At 46.6% G+C, this 15,959-nt stretch overlaps 1 protein-coding gene across 18 annotated transcripts in view; it reads right to left on the bottom strand.

Moving 5' to 3' along the window:
* The window catches only part of Dock9 (dedicator of cytokinesis 9), a 362,490-nt gene that overhangs the window by 100,991 nt on the left and 245,540 nt on the right, over window positions 1-15,959 (bottom strand). For all 18 annotated transcript variants that reach the window (XM_045145642.1, XM_045145649.1, XM_045145646.1 and 15 more), the window contains exons 22-27: window positions 14,897-14,983; window positions 14,467-14,556; window positions 12,422-12,537; window positions 12,074-12,143; window positions 10,114-10,239; window positions 7,930-8,001 (exon numbers count right to left, since the gene is read on the bottom strand). In XM_045145642.1, coding sequence (XP_045001577.1) covers window positions 7,930-8,001; window positions 10,114-10,239; window positions 12,074-12,143; window positions 12,422-12,537; window positions 14,467-14,556; window positions 14,897-14,983 — 561 coding nt within the window. The remainder of the gene's footprint in view (window positions 1-7,929; window positions 8,002-10,113; window positions 10,240-12,073; window positions 12,144-12,421; window positions 12,538-14,466; window positions 14,557-14,896; window positions 14,984-15,959) is intronic.

The following is a 15,959-nucleotide window of genomic DNA, read 5'->3' as shown; positions in this document are numbered from 1 at the left end:
GTGGCTAGAGGCCCTGGCATGCCCATTCTCTCTTTCTCTCTATCTGCCTTTTTCTCTCTCATAAGTAAATAAATAATATGTTTTAAAAACGAAAAGAAAATGTAGGCTCAGTGCTAATATTTATGCCCTGGTTTTTTGTTGTTGCCACTGTTTGAAATTCTTATTTCTCCTTCAGAAGCCATTGCTCTACACAGTCTCTACCAAATCGTACCCATTTCAAAGCTTGTACTAATCTCACCCTTGTTTCTAACCCAATCTTGATTGCGTACTCTTTTCTCTCTAAACATCAACCTAGCTCCCATGAGCCCCATGCTGGAGGCCTTAACTAGACACGGCCTGTTTTCTCTGCCCAAGACGCATTCTCCTTGCTGTGAAGCGTGGCATCTTTGGGGCCCAGGTGAAGCCCCACCTGCAACTCCACAGTAGCCTCTTCTCATTCCTGAGTTTGCTACACCTTTCTGTACTCTGATCTCATTTTCCCGGCTGAATGTGTTCCTTCTCCAGGACCAGGACAGCTTCAAGGTTGAGGATTTACCTCTGGCCCTACTAGAGAGCAGTTCAAACATATTCGTGGGGACGGAAGCATAGATATTAACACCCGGTCTGACACGCAGGCAGTGAAAATCTTCAGAGTTGGTTTAGGAGAAGCCCAAAGAGTCTATGCAAGTGATGACTACACCATCTGTCTTGTACTTTCAAATAAAAGCTCCTGCCTTGCTTGAAGGTCAAGCAATAGCACTTGGGACATATATAAATATCTCCTACCCTCTGTGTGTTTTCTACCCTCCTTTCTATTTTTTTTTTTTGTTAAATTTTTTTGTTCATTTTTATTTACTTATTTGAGAGTGACAGGGAGAGAGAGAGAATGGGCGCATCAGGGCCTCCAGCCTCTGCAAATGAACTCCAGACGCATGTGCCCCCTTGTGCATCTGGCTAATGTGGGCCGTGGGGAACCAAGCCTCGAACCGGGGTCCTTAGGCTTCACAGGCAAGCGCTTAACCGCTAATCCATCTCTCCAGCCCTACCCTCCTTTCTTAAAGTGTACCTGTGGAATGCCAGCAATTAGCTTGGTGCAGTGTGGGAGAGAAGGTCACAGGGAGTCAGTCTGATGAAATTATAGTTGCTAAATATAAGTGATGGAAAGAAACATGTATAAACAACACTGACCATGGAAGAGAGTTGGAGAACTTTCCTTGATGACATCTGTTTTATATTCTCCTCAAAACCCTATCGTGAACCCCAACCCCCTGTCCCCTAAGATGCACTGGATTCTGGCTCGCTCACATGGAAGGAACTTGAAGCTTGCGGGCCCATCTGTCACAGCAAGGAGAACGATGCTATTGCCAAGACTGCTGCCTCAAGGAACGTTTCAAGGCTAGTTCGATGGGCCGGGGACTGGGAGACAGAAACAGGTGCTGTCTCTACCTTTAGTCATGGCTCAGCATCAGGAGAAAACATAACATGGAGAATATTAATTCCTCCACAACAACATGCACCAGATAGTCACCCAGCACCCAGCATGGGTGCATTCTAAAGGCATCTATCTGCTCAACAGCAGCTAGGTCTCCAAATACTGATGGAAACTGGATAATGGGGGGGGGGTACCAGAAGTAAGACTGGGAGCATCATCACCTCCCCAACCAATCCAGGATGCATGGAGGTCTAGGCATCGCACTTCCAGGAAGACTGACAAATGAGAGGATAAGAAGAAAATTAAGAGCTGGAGGGATGGCTTAGCAGTTAAGGCACATGCCTGTGGAGCCTAAGGACCCAGGCTTGATTCTCCAGGTCCCACGTAAGCCAGATGCACATGGTGGAGTATGTGTTTGGAGTTTGTTTGCAGTGGCTGGAGGCCCTGATGTGCCCATTCTCTCTCTCTCTCCCCTCCTTCCCCCATCACTAATTAAAAAAAAATTAAGGGCTGGAGAGGGGGCTTAGCGATTAAGGCACTTGCCTAACAAGCCTAGGGACCCAGGTTCGATTCCCCAGTACTCACGTAAGCCAGATGCACAAGGTGGTGCAAGTGTCTGGAGTTTGTATGCAGTGGCTGGAGGCCCTGGCGCGCCCATTCACTGCCTCCCTCTCTCTCTCCATATCTGTGTCTCTCCTTCTCTCTCAAATAAGTAAATAAAATTTTTAAAAAAAGAAAGAAAATCAAGATCTGATTGAGAAAGACATCAGACTATATTCAGAATATTCAGTCTAAAAATATTTTTTAAAAAAAGAAGATTGAACTCAAGTTTTAGAAATCAAGAATGGTATATAAACTTGTTTCCTAAATTCAGAAGGCTGGAATAGAGGGCTAGTGTGTGAGATTCCTGCGATGTAAGCCTTTCATAAATACAAGGCAAACATCAAAACCACCGAGCCCAGCACATGAGGCTCGATCCTCCTAGGACATAAGGCAAACTGTATGGCTAACGATGTCAGGAGTCCTGGATCCACAATTCCTGGGAGGGCTGAAGGCTTCCGCAGTAACCCTGAGGTCAAGGCTGCGCTCACCGTGAAACTGTGAGGCTTTCCAAAGAACAGGTTTTTCAAGTTCTTTTCCGAGTAAACGACACTGTGGTTAGGTTTTTTCCTTTGGATGCCAGGACTCTCTCTTAGGAACAGTTGGCTAGCAGATTTGTGTGTGTGTGTGTGTGTGTGTGTGTTTTAAATGACTTCTAAAATCCCTCTGAATATTGTTTTAGGACTGCACTATAATTAAGTTCGGGAAAAGATTATGCATGCTAGCATTTGAGTGATCTGGATCACTCAAAGACAGACAGACCATTTCCCAGGTCAGAGGCGGTGAGGAAGCCTGACGCCCCTCGCAGGAATTCTTGGCTCTGTTCAGCCATGTGAGCTTTGTGATACACGGGAGCCGTGGGACCAGGAGACGCCATCCCTCAGCAATCCACAATCACTGCGGTACTACGGTTTAGTTTGGCACCTTGACGTGCCTCTTGGAAAAGCGGCACTGGCGCCTCTTTGTGAGCGTTTCCTTCCTAGGTCATCTCCGTGGGGCTCCCCATGAGTGCAGGTGCCCGCGTATGTTCCTGTGCATGGGTCCACAGAGGGGCCTCAGGTGTCTTCCTCTATCACTCCTTTGAGATGGGGTCTCGCACTGAGCCCAGAGCTCGCCAGAAAGTTCCAGGGACCCTCCCGCCTCTGCCTCCCCAGATCTGGGATTACAGGCACGTGTCGCCACAGCCAGCTTTCATGGGGGGTGCTGGGGACCGACACTAAGGTCCTCATTGAGTTTGATCACTGAGTTATCCCTCTGGCTTCGTCAATCAGTGACATTTTATTTTCTTCCCTTTCCATTTCTTTTTTTTTTTTAATTAATTATTTATTTATTTGAGAGTGACAGACACAGAGAGAAAGACAGATAGAGGGAGAGACAGAATGGGCGCGCCAGGGCTTCCAGCCTCTGCAAACCAACTCCAGACGCGTGCGCCCCCTTGTGCATCTGGCTAACGTGGGACCTGGGGAACCGAGCCTCGAACCGGGGTCCTGAGGCTTCACAGGCAAGCGCTTAACCGCTAAGCCATCCCTCCAGCCCCCATTTATTTATTTATTTATTTATTTGGAAGAGAGAATTGTCACATCAGAGCCTCAGCCACTACCATCGAACGCCATGTGCTTGCACCACCTAGTGGGCATGCGTGACCTTGTGCTTGACTCACCTTCATGCGTCTGGCTCACGCGGGATCTGGGGAGTCATACATGGGTCCTCAGGCTTGGCAGGTAAGGGCTTTAACTGCGAAGCCAGTCTCTCAGCTCCTTTTCCTTTTGTTTTTGCAGATGTGCAACATGTGTGGGTGTGCGTGTGTCCACATGCGTCTCAGTGTGCATGAATGTGTGTGTGCGTGCGCATGTGGAGCTCAGAGACGGGCACTGGGTGTCTTCCTCAGTCATTCTCCACCTGATTCACTGAGGCAGGGGCTCTCTTGAGTCTAGTCAGTCTGCCTGGGCAGCGTGCCATGGGGCATCACCTCCTAAGCGATGCAATTACAAGGGGGCCACTATGCCCATGTTGGCATATACGCGGGTGCTTGGGATATCAACTACGGTCCTCACATTTGCAATGGCAAGTGCTTTACCCACTGAGCTACCTTCAGTCCCCTGAATCAGTTACATTTTATTTTAATTACTATTATTATTTTATTTGAGGGAGAGAGAGAGAGAGAGAGAGAGAGAGGCAGAGAGAAAGAGAGAGGGACAGAGAGTCAGCTCGCCAGAGTCTCCAGCCACTGCAGACAAACTCCAGATGCATGCGCCACCATGTGCATCTGGTTTACGTGGGTACTGGGGAATTGAGCCTGGGTCCTTTGGCTTTGCCAGCAAGCGCCTCATTGGCCAAGCCAACTGTTCAGGCCATTATTTATTTATTTTATTATTATTATTTTTTTTTGGTTTTTTGAGGTAGGGTCTCACTCTGGTCCAGGCTGACCTGGAATTAACTCTGTCATCTCAGGGTGGCCTTGAACTCATGGCGATCCTCCTACCTCTGCCTCCCGAGTGCTGGGATTAAAGGCGTGCACCACCACGCCGGCCATTATTTGTTTATTTAAGGTCTAGAGAGACTTGGTTGGATTAAGAGAAGGAAACGGGCTGGAGAGATTGATCAGTGGTTAAGACATTTGCCTGCAAAGCCTAATGACTTGGGTTTGGTTCCCCAGTACTCATGTACAGCCAGATGCACAGTGGCACATGCAACCTGGAGTTCATTTAGAGTAGCTGGAAGCCCTGGTGTACCCATTCTCTCTCTTCCCCTCTCTCTGCTTGCAAACAAATAAGTAATAAATAAATAAAATAATTTACAAAACATAAGGAGGGCTGGAGAGATGGCTTGGCAGTTAAGTCACTTGCTTGCAAAGCCTAAGGACCCACATAAGCCAGACACACTAAGGCAAGGCAAGCAAGCACAAGGTTGCACATGCCCACTAGGTGGCAAAAGTGTCTGGAGTTCAACTGCAGTGGCTGAGGCCCTGGTGCGCAAATTCTCTCTGTCTCTCTCTAAAATTACAAAAAAAGGTAACAATAAGGAAAGAAGAGAAAGTACAAAGAAGTTGAGGAGGCAAGAGGGGGTCAAGCCTTCTCAGCTACATTTTAAAACACAATCAGGTCACCATTTGCTATGAAGTGATCCCATTTACTTAGGGTATAAAACATAGTGAAAATTATACTGAACTGCATCCCCTTCCCCCAGATTCATATGCTGAACTTCTAATCTCTAAACTATCTCAGCAGTAGACTCTTCTGGAAGACAGTATCATTGAAGAGGTGAACAAGGAGCCCAGAATGGTGGCACACGCCTTTAATCCCAGCACCCGGGAGGCAGAGGTAGGAGGATCCCCGTGAGTTCGAGGCCACCCTGAGACTCCATAGTGAATTCCAGGTCAGCCTGAGCTACAGTGAGACACTACCATGAAAATTAAAAAAACAAAAGAGGTGAACAGGGTTAAGAGAGGTCATTAGGGCGGGCCTTAATCCAGTACAGCTGATGTCCCTCATAAGGAGAGCTTATTATGACGCAGATCCCTAGGAAAAAAGGCCTGAGAGGCCAGTCCCACAGACAGTTTGACCTAGGACTTTCCAGCATCTAAATTTCTATTGTTTTGGTCACCTCGCCCTTGGCACAACCCTAGGACACGCACACAGGCATAACCCTATTGTGTCGGTGACTTTTTCCACAGAGAAGTAATAGATCCACAGGGTGTGTAGTGTGGGCATGCATGCTTGGCTGTGCGCTGCTGAGGAGACAAGCTGCTAGAATCTTCCTTGGCAGGCGGTTCTGGCACAAGCTCGACAGTGCAGCTCAGTGTGGAAGGCAGGCCCCTTCCAGCTGGCATCTCCCCTGGCACTAAAAACCCAAGATCTTTAAATTGGACTGAGAAGGAAAATAAATAAATAAAATCAGGAAACCACCTGGGCAGGGAACACTGCTTGCTCTGCTGGCAGAAAAATAAACCTTCAGGTTCGCAGCCCACCAAACTTCCACGCAGCAAAGTCTGGCTGACTGTGAGGGACCCTGTGCAGAAAGAAAGGCTCTTGATCCTCTGCCCCTCCCTGTTACCCATGAGAATTGCAGGCATCACAGGCATTCAAAGCAAGCACGAGGGCTGGAGAGATGGCTTAGCGGTTAAGCGCTTGCCTGTGAAGCCTAAGGACCCCGGTTTGAGGCTCGGTTCCCCAGGTCCCACGTTAGCCAGATGCACAAGGGGGCGCACGCGTCTGGAGTTCGTTTGCAGGGGCTGGAGGCCCTGGCGTGCCCATTCTTTCTCTCTCTCTCTCTATCTGTCTGCCTCTTTCTCTCTCTCTCTGTCACTCTCAAATAAATAAATACAAATAAAACAAAAAAATTTAAAATAAGTTTAGTAATCTTTGCAGGATACAACAATATGTAAAAGCGAATTATAGCTGGTTTTGTGGCATATTCCTATAACCCTAGCATTTGAGGTGCTGAGACAGGAGGATTGCAAGTCTGAGGTCAGCCCGGGCTACTTAACAGGACTCTGTCTGAGAAACTGTAAAAACTGTATTTTTATTTAATAGCAATGAGCAATCAAAAATGAAAAATTCTGGGCTGGATAGATGGCTTAGTGGTTAAGCGCTTGCCTGTGAAGCCTAAGGACCCTGTTTCGAGGCTCGATTCCCCAGGACCCACGTTAGCCAGATGCACAAGGGGGCGCACGCGTCTGGAGTTCGTTTGCAGTGGCTGGAAGCCCTGGCGCGCCCATTCTCTCTCTCTCTGCCTCTTTCTCTCTCTGTTGCTCTCAAATAAATAAGAATAAACAATAACAAAAAAAAAAGCGAGCATGAGACCCCCCCCCCCATGAGCCCCCAACCCATGCTCTTTACACAACCCCTCTGGCTCTCAGCCACACCCACACACAGCTCCAACATGGCTGGCCAAAAAATTCCTTGTCACACGCAACGGATGCAGGACTCCTGCTTTAAGCAGCAGATCTAGCCATCAGGTTGAGAGAGTGATCTTGACAGTTTTTTCTCACATTGGACATGCATAAAAATGTCATGTGCCTTGATCTCTGAAGAGCCAGCAGGCCAGTCACACTTCAACAAGCCAGAGATAGCACGGGACAGTGGGGACCAGGGGACAGGGTGCCACACACACACACATACAGAGGGCCCACTGAAAGGAGCCATGAAGGGGAGGAAATCTGAGATTACACACTCGTCCCACAGTGGTGGGGTATATCCGGGCCTATTAATTGGGTCTAGAAATCAAGAGATTGTTGAAACACAACCATCTCAGCACTATAGAAATGTCTACAATTGTCAAGATGCTCACACTAGATAACTGAAAGTTTCATTTACTGCTTTAACCACCATCAAATTTGAAGATTTCTAAGCTGGTCAAGCAAAAGGCATATCTTCCTTTGGGTTTAATGACATAATGGCTCAGACGCCAAGACTTTGGAGGTACACTGGATTCCAGACCCGATCCTGGGCTGGAGAAATGGCTTAGTGGTTAAGGCACTTGCCTGCGAAGCCTAAGGACCCAGGTTTGATTCCCTGGCACCCACATAAGCCAGATGCACAAGTTGGCACATGGGTCTGGAGTTTGTTTACAATGGCTATAAGGCCCTGTATGCCAATTTTCTCTATTTGCCTTGTCATCTCTCTACAATAAGTACATAAATAAATAAATAAAATATTAAAAAAAAACGATCCCTTCACTCACCGTAGCATTCCTCTAGACAGGCAATTTAAACACTCTGGCCTCAGTTTCCCCATAGATAAAATGGGCACGCTTAGGCCTTCCCTCCTTGTTACAAGGCTGAAATATTTTGCTATTTGTACATACTTAGGACAATCCCCTATCTTGCATATGTAAAGTGTTAGTAAATGTTAGTTACACACTCACCAAAGCAAATTTCTTTTCTCCCAAAACACAAGCCTTTATGTGAAGTGACGTACCTTAACTTTGGCATTTTCTATCAAATGCTGAGCCATGGATTTTATCAGCACATCAAAGAAAAACCAGGAGTACTAAAAGGGAAAAAAAAAAAAAGAAATCAGGACTTCCATAAGAAACGTTATTAGGAAAAAGATGAATTTTCTTAGACTGACAATGTTATAAGCAGGTATAACTTCAATACAGCTGAACCTTTTGACAAATTCTCATCAGACCCCAGAGGTGAGTGGCAGGTCTCCTGCTTATACTGGTTCAGACAGAAAACTACATCTACCAGGAGACAAGACAGTTCTCCAGCAAGAGTCACTGCAGGACTTGTACATCTCCCTCTTGCTTGGTGACACTGCCTTAGTAATGTCTAAGCCAAATAGGATATATATATATTTATATTTTTAAAATTTATTTATTTATTTATTTGAGAGTGACAGACACAGAGAGAAAGACAGATAGAGGGAGAGAGAGAGAATGGGCGCGCCAGGGCTTCCAGCCTCTGCAAACGAACTCCAGACACGTGCGCCCCCTTGCGCATCTGGCTAACGTGGGACCTGGGGAAGCGGCCTCGAACCGGGGTCCTTAGGCTTCACAGGCAAGCACTTAACCACTAAGCCATCTCTCCAGCCTTATATATATTTTTTTGAGACAGGATCTCATCTATCTCAGGCTAGCTTTGAACTCACTACACAGCTATGGATGACGATGAACTGTTGAGCCTCCTGCTTCTAGCCCCCAAGTGCTGAGCTTACAGACGTGTGCCACCACACCAAGTTTTTATTAATCAGATTTTGAAAATTAGTTATTAAAAAATTTTTTTTGAGACATAGTCTGTATTAGCCAGGCTGGTCTCAAACTGGTGAACTCAAGTTATCCTGAGGCGCTGAGACTACAGACATGTGCACCATGCCTGATCCTCAATTTACTTTGTAAGTGATCCATAAAAATCTGACATATTAATCTGGACGAGGTGGTGCACACCTTTAATCCTAGCACTCGGGAGGCAGACATTGGAGGATAGCTGTAAGTTCAAGGCCAGCCTGAGACTACAAAGTGAGCTCTGTATCATCCTGGGCCAAAGTGAGACCCTGCCTTGAAAAAAAAAGCAAAAATGCCCAAATCAGACATATTAATGGGATAGCATGTAATATACTGATACAATGTATGTATTGGGTAATGTCAAATCAGGTCAAATAAATCTCAAATATTCTTCATCTCTTTAGGTTGAAAACTTTCAAAATTCTTTCTTCTAGGGCTTGAGAGATGGCTTAGCGGTTAAGCGCTTGCCTGTGAAGCCTAAGGACCCCGGTTCGAGGCTCAGTTCCCCAGGTCCCACGTTAGCCAGATGCACAAGGGGGCGCACGCGTCTGGAGTTCGTTTGCAGAGGCTGGAAGCCCTGGCGCGCCCATTCTCTCTCTCTCTCCCTCTATCTGTCTTTCTCTCTGTGTCTGTCGCTCTCAAATAAATAAATAAAAAATAGACAAAAAAAATTAAAAAAAAAATTCTTTCTTCTAGAAGTGGGGTGTGGTGGCACACACCTTTACTCCCAGCACTCGGGAGGCAGAGGCAGGAGGATCACTGTGAGTTCAGGGCCACCCTGAGACTACAGAATGAATTCCAGGTCAGCCTGGACTAGAGTGAGATGAGACCCTACCTCAAAAAACAAGAACAAAAACAAAAACAAAAACAAGGGCTGGAGAAAATGGCTTAGTGGTTAAGGTATCTGCCTGCAAAGCCAAAGGACGCTGGTTTGATTCCCCAGGACCCATGTAAGCCAGATGCGCAAGGAGGCACATGCATCTGGAGTGTGTTTGCAACGGCTGGAGGCCCTGGCATGCTCATTCTCTCTCTCCACCTCTCTCTCTCTTTCAAATAAATAAATGAATAAAATATATCAAAAGAAAGCCAAAAACCAAAATTGTTTATTCTAGGAAGAAAGGAAATGCACACACTGTGTGTCACAGTTTCCTGTATCCACTCTACTGTGTGACAGTACGCCAGAACTTCTTGTTGTTTAAGTTTAACCTACCTAAGTTGTTTAACCTACCTTCCCCGGCTCAGCCCCATTATTAATCAGCTGTTTGTTTCGGCAGGCCTGGTGACCGAACCCAAGGCCTTCCATGTGCCAGCTTAGCCCTGTGCCACTCAGCTGCTTGGCTTAATGCTGCAGAGCGACGCTAAATGCCCTGGCATACCTTCAGTAGTTTGTTGCTGGTGAGGAAGTCCGCAGAAGGCTTGAGGATGGTGGTCATGGATTTGGTCAGCTCCTCATGCACCGTCTTATATTCAGAGGCGACGTACGGCTCCGCCTTATAGGCGTACTTTGAAAAAAGAGAGAGAGAGAGAGAGACACACACACAGAGAGGTTTTTACCGTACTGGTACTCAAAGTTGGGACACTCGAGAAAACTACCAAGAATGGTGATTAGGGACTGAGTAACAATTCCATGGGTGGGAAAAGTAGGGATGGAAACGAAGGTGGGAAGGGTGATTGTCATGGGACAGAAAGAGGGAGCCCAGGAGGTCTCCAGGGCACCCCTCAAAGCATGCAGATCATTGGATTCGGATCAGTGGTCACCTAGCCCACAACTCCAGCTGTAAGAGCAACTTCAAGGAACACGCCACGGGATATTGGTTATTTAAAGTCCTCAATACCCGCTTTTCCACCCTAAGTATCACACAGCTGTAATTCACGAGGGGGGGCGGTCTCAGTCTGAACGGGACACTTGAAAGCTTAGAGCAGTCACTGTCGTTGGCGAAGTTCATGGTTCATGTGAAGGAACCTTTGATGTTTATTCTGATGATATCTCTTCCTGTCCCACACAAACATCGCTTTTGACTGTGGCCAGAGCCAGCCTTCCTGACCACAGACAAGCAGTTTTGCCCGGAGGTGGCTTAAAAAGAAAAATGGGAGGAGGGGAGGATGCTAGAGAAATGGCTTAGCGGTTAAGCGCTTGCCTGTAAAGCCTAAGGACCCCGGTTCGAGGCTCGTTTCCCCAGGACCCATGTAAGCCAGACGCACAAGGTGGCCGTATGCGTCTGAAGTTCCTTTGCAGTGGCTGGAGGCCCTGGAGCGCCCATTCTCTCTCTCTTTCTCTCTCTGTCTGTTGCTCTCAAATAAATAAATAAAAATAAACAACAACAAAAAAGAATACAGAAAAATTGGGGCTGGAGAGATGGCTCAGTGGTTAAAGCCTGATGGCCGGGGTTCAGTGTCCCAGAACCCCCATAAAACCAGATGCACAAAGTGGTGACATCTCTGGAATTCATTTGCAGTGGCTAGTGCCCCCCCCCTCTCAAATATATATATCAAAAAAGAGAGAGAGAAATGGAGATTGCTTATTGCATCAGAGGCCTAGCCCAGAGTAGTTAAACATTCTTTGACCTTCCCTGCCCTTCAAGTCACACTAGTTACCACATGACATGAGGCCCAGCAAAGGGCTGGCTGCCTCTCTTCTTACTGCCCTTGTTCAAACACAAGCCTTGGCGACAGGCAGAAGCAAAAGCATAGGTATTAAGTTCCAAGTACATCCCTAAAGAACCATGCTGGTTAAAAATAAGTCCTGGGCTGGAGAGATGGCTTAGCGGTTAAGCGCTCGCCTGTGAAGCCTAAGGACCCCGGTTCGAGGCTCGGTTCCCCAGGTCCCACGTTAGCCAGATGCACAAGGGGGCACACGCGTCTGGAGTTCGTTTGCAGAGGCTGGAGGCCCTGGCGCGCCCATTCTCTCTCTCTCCCTCTATCTGTCTTTCTCTCTGTGTCTGTCGCTCTCAAATAAATAAATTAAAAAAAATTTAAAAAAAAAAAGTCCTTACGGGCTAGAGGAATGGTTTAGCGGTAAAGGTGTTTGCTTGCAAAGTCAAAGGACCAGGTTCGATTCCCCAGGACCCATGTTAGCCACATGCACAAAGGGGCGCACGTGTCTGGAGTTCATTTGCAGGGGCTGGAGGCTCTGGTGAGCCCATTCTCTCTCTCTCTCTCTCTCTCTCTCTCCCCCACTTTCTCTGTCAAATAAATAAATAAAAGTAAAATAAAATATATAAAAAAAAGTCCTTAGAAGGAAAATTGGAGAGCCACAGATATAACTGATTGGAACAGGTTTCTTTTGTTTTCTGTTTTGTCTTTTTGTTTGTTTTTGGTGGTGGTTGTTTTACATACCTTAACATATGACCTCAAGTGGCTCTCCAATCCTTCCTCATGGCACTGGGCAACCACATGAATAATGACCCTACACACCACAGGAATGAATAAAGCAATGAATCGTAATGTGAAAATGGAAACACTTCATTATTATCACAGCAGCTGCAGAACGATGAGCATACTGTCAGCACTCGGGAAAACAGGGAGGCGAGGAACTAGACAGGGTCCCTCCGCGTGGGATCGAAAGACATTTCTTCAAGATCGTGGTCGGCATGGGCTAGAATCCCAGATAGGTATGGCTCTGCTCCGGATGTGGACAGACTCGAAGGGAAGAGGAGCACCCATCCGGCCACCCGCTGCCCTTACCGAGTCACATTAACTGCCACTTCCTCCTGGGTGGCTCTGGTGAGGACCCGAAACAGCTGGTTTAGGATGGTGGGCAGGAAGGCAATCATCACGTGGCCTTCCATCGCATGGAGACTCTACACACAGGCAATAGCAAAGCGCGTGTTACCTTCTTATTTTAAGTACTTTTTCCCCCCCAAGATAGGGGCTCAGTCTAGTTCAGGTTAACCTAGAATTCACTCTGTAGTCTCAGGATAGTCTCGAACTCACGGTGATTCTCCTACCTCTGCCTCCTAAATGCTGAGATTAAAGGTGCGCACCACCATGCCCGGTATTAAGTACTTATTATTATTATTTTGCTTTTCCGAGGTAGGGTCTCACTCTAGCTCAGGCTGACCTGGAAATCACTCTGTAGTCTCAGGGTGGCCTCAAACTCATGGCAATCCTCCTACCTCTGCCTCCCAAGTGCTGGGGTTAAAGGCATGCGCCACCACGCCCAGCTTAAGTGCTTATTTTGAGATGGGGTCTTGCTGTGTTACCCTGGAATTCCTAGGCTAAAGTAAATCCTCCCATCTCAGCCTCCCAAGAAACTTAGGGGCACGGTACCATGCCCAGCTAGGCTATCTTTTTCAATGTAAACCAATCCAAGGAAATTTCCATGCTTAGTTTCAAATAAGGAGAGAACAACTCCTAAAACAAATGGGAAGCTAAGGACAGGCAGATTGGACCCCAGAGATGCCTGTGTATTAAGAACCGTCAGAATCTGTAAGGATGGGTCTTTCACGGGAGCGTGATGATTGCTATCCGACTTTAAGCCCAGAATGCTGCAGTTGGCCAGTGTGGTCACGATGGTCCTTACAACTAAAGGGGAGAGGCAGAAAAGGAGCTTGGGGGAAGCCGGGAGCCATGGCATATTAAAATACATGTTTAGGGCTGGAGGGATGGCTTAGCGGCTAAGGCGTTTGCCTGCAAAGCCAAAAGACCCTGGTTCGACTCCCCAAGACCCGTGTTAGCCAGATGCACAAGAGAGCGCATGCATCTGGAGTTTGTTTGCAGTGGCTGGAAGCCCTGGTGCGCCCATTCTCTCTCTCCCTCCCTCTTTCTCTGTCAAATAAATAAATACAAATAAAACAAAAAAAATTAAAATGCATGTTTATTTTCTTTGGCTTAAACAAAAATACCTCTTCTCTATTTCTCATGTTGTCCTATGCCTAGAATATCATTTAGCTACTCTCTCTCTTTTCAAAAAGCTCTCCCTCAGTCACATTTGGGATAAAAGACTTCCATATAAACTCTACCCTGCCCTGTGCTCAGGGACGTGCTGAAACCCTGCCCACAGCTGGGACAGGCTTGTTCTGTCATCTTTTGTTTGTTTTCGAGGTAAGGTTTTGCTCTAGCCCAGGCTGACCTGGAATTCACTATGGAGTCTCAGGGTAGCCTCGAACTCACGGTGATTCTCCTACCTCTGCCTCGAGAGTGCAGGGATTAAAGGCGTGCACCACCACGCCCGGCTTGTTCCGTCATTTTAAATTTGTCTACACAGCACTCACCAAGCTTACACTACCTCCCACAATGAATTAGCAGTTCTTTAAGGGTATCCCCCACCCCAAAACACGTGAAAGAAATTTGATCCCCAATGCAGCAGCATGAAGAGGAGGGACCAATGAGAGGTGACCACATCACAAGGGCTCTCCTTTTATGAATGAATCAATGTTGTGACTGCCGCAGTGGGTTCCTTATTAAGAGACCACACTTCTCTGCCTTCTGCAACAGGACTGCACAAGAGAAGCCCTCGACCTTGGACTTCCAGGCCTTTGGGAATGGAAGAAAATTCTGTTCTTTAGAAACTGTTCAAGGCTTGACTGCCCAGGATCCACGTAAGCCACATGCACAAGGGGGCGCACACATCTGGAGTTTGTTTGCAATGGCTGGAGGCCCTGGCGTGCCCATTCTGTCTATCTCTCTGTCTCTTTCTCTGTCACTCTCAAATAAATAAAAATAAGCAAGACAGTTTTTTAAAAAATAAATAAAATTTAAAAAGGGCCACAAAGAAAGCTATGTGTTACCTTAAGGTATTTTACAAGTTCATTCCCTAAGGCTTGGGCTCCAGATTCGGTTTTCTGACAATACTGGAAAAAGTTATGCAAATGCTGATCCTAGGCGGGGAGAAAGAAGAACAGAAAGTCTATTAGTTCGTACGTTCTATAGACAGGAAATCTATTTCTTGGAACAGGCATGCATAGTCCTTTAAATGAGATTCATCACATAAAATAGGTGACATCCACAGCTCCTCCAACAACAGAAGAAAACTGTTCCTTAGACTTACAAATGACTTTAATGTCATTTATGCCAGTACCCCTGGATTTCTTCTATGTACTTTATCTCAATAACGGCCTATACAGTAAAAGATATATCGATATAGCATCAGAATTCTGTACAAAAGTGTGAAAACACACTCACAGAACAATCACTACTAAGTGTGATATCTCTGCATACCTGCGTGTAGACTGTAGAAACCAGATGAGTGGAAATTTTCAACAGGGGTTTGCCTCCATCTACCCATTTAATTTCTGGACCATAATGCTGAAAAGAAAAAAAAAAAAAAAGGTAAGGAGAGAGAGAAAAAAAAAGCCCAACATATTAGCTACCTCTGCTTCCACCATGACCAGCAACGGGAGGAGGGAAGCAAGGCTCAAAGATCAACCCTGGGCCAGGAGTTTCAAGCTTACCAGCTTTTTATTTTTAAATAAATCTTTTGTTGTTGCTGTTGTTTTTTAATTATTTATTTGAAAGCAACAGACAGCTAGAGAGAGAAAGAGGCAGAGAGAGATAGAGAGAGAGAGAGAGGCAGAGAATGGTCACATCAGGGCCTCCAGCCAATGCAAATGAACTCCAGGTGCATGCACCACCTTGTGCATTTGGCTTATGTGGGACCTGGGGAATCGAACCTCGAACCAGGGTCCTTAGGCTTCACAGGCAAGTGCTTAACCACTAAGCCATCTCTCCATCCTGCATACCAGCTTTTGACATGGGTGCTGGGGATAGAACTCAGGTCTCTCTGCTTGCACAACAAGCAAGTATTCTCACCCCTGAGCTGTCCCTCCGGCCTGATTTATTTGATCTTTCGTGTTTTCTGAGGGAGTGGGGTTAAACCAATCTTAAAATCTTACACCCAAGCTGGGTGTGGTGGTGAACGCCTTTAATCCCAGGACTTGGGAGGAAGAGAGGTAGAAGGATTGCTGTGAGTTCGAGGCCACCCTGAGAGTACATAGTTAATTCCAGGTCAGCCTGGACCAGAGTGAGACCCTACCTTGAAAAACAAAACAAACCATAACAAAAAAATCGTATACCCTTTAGCAGTTAAGGCATTTGCCGGTGAAGCCTAAGGACCCCGGTTCAATTCCCCAGTACCCACATAAGCCAGATGCACAAGGGGGTGCATGCATCTGGAGTTTGTTTGCAATAGCTGGAGGCCCGGGTATGCCCATTCTCTCTCTCTCTATCTATCTGCCTCTTTCTCTCCTTCATCAATAAATAAATGACACATTTAAAAATATTT

The sequence above is a fragment of the Jaculus jaculus genome, chromosome 3 (assembly GCF_020740685.1).
Source record: "Jaculus jaculus isolate mJacJac1 chromosome 3, mJacJac1.mat.Y.cur, whole genome shotgun sequence".
Taxonomy (NCBI): domain Eukaryota; kingdom Metazoa; phylum Chordata; class Mammalia; order Rodentia; family Dipodidae; genus Jaculus; species Jaculus jaculus.
The sequence above is the reverse complement of the archived record's forward strand: the minus strand, read 5'-3'. Positions and strand labels throughout refer to the sequence as shown.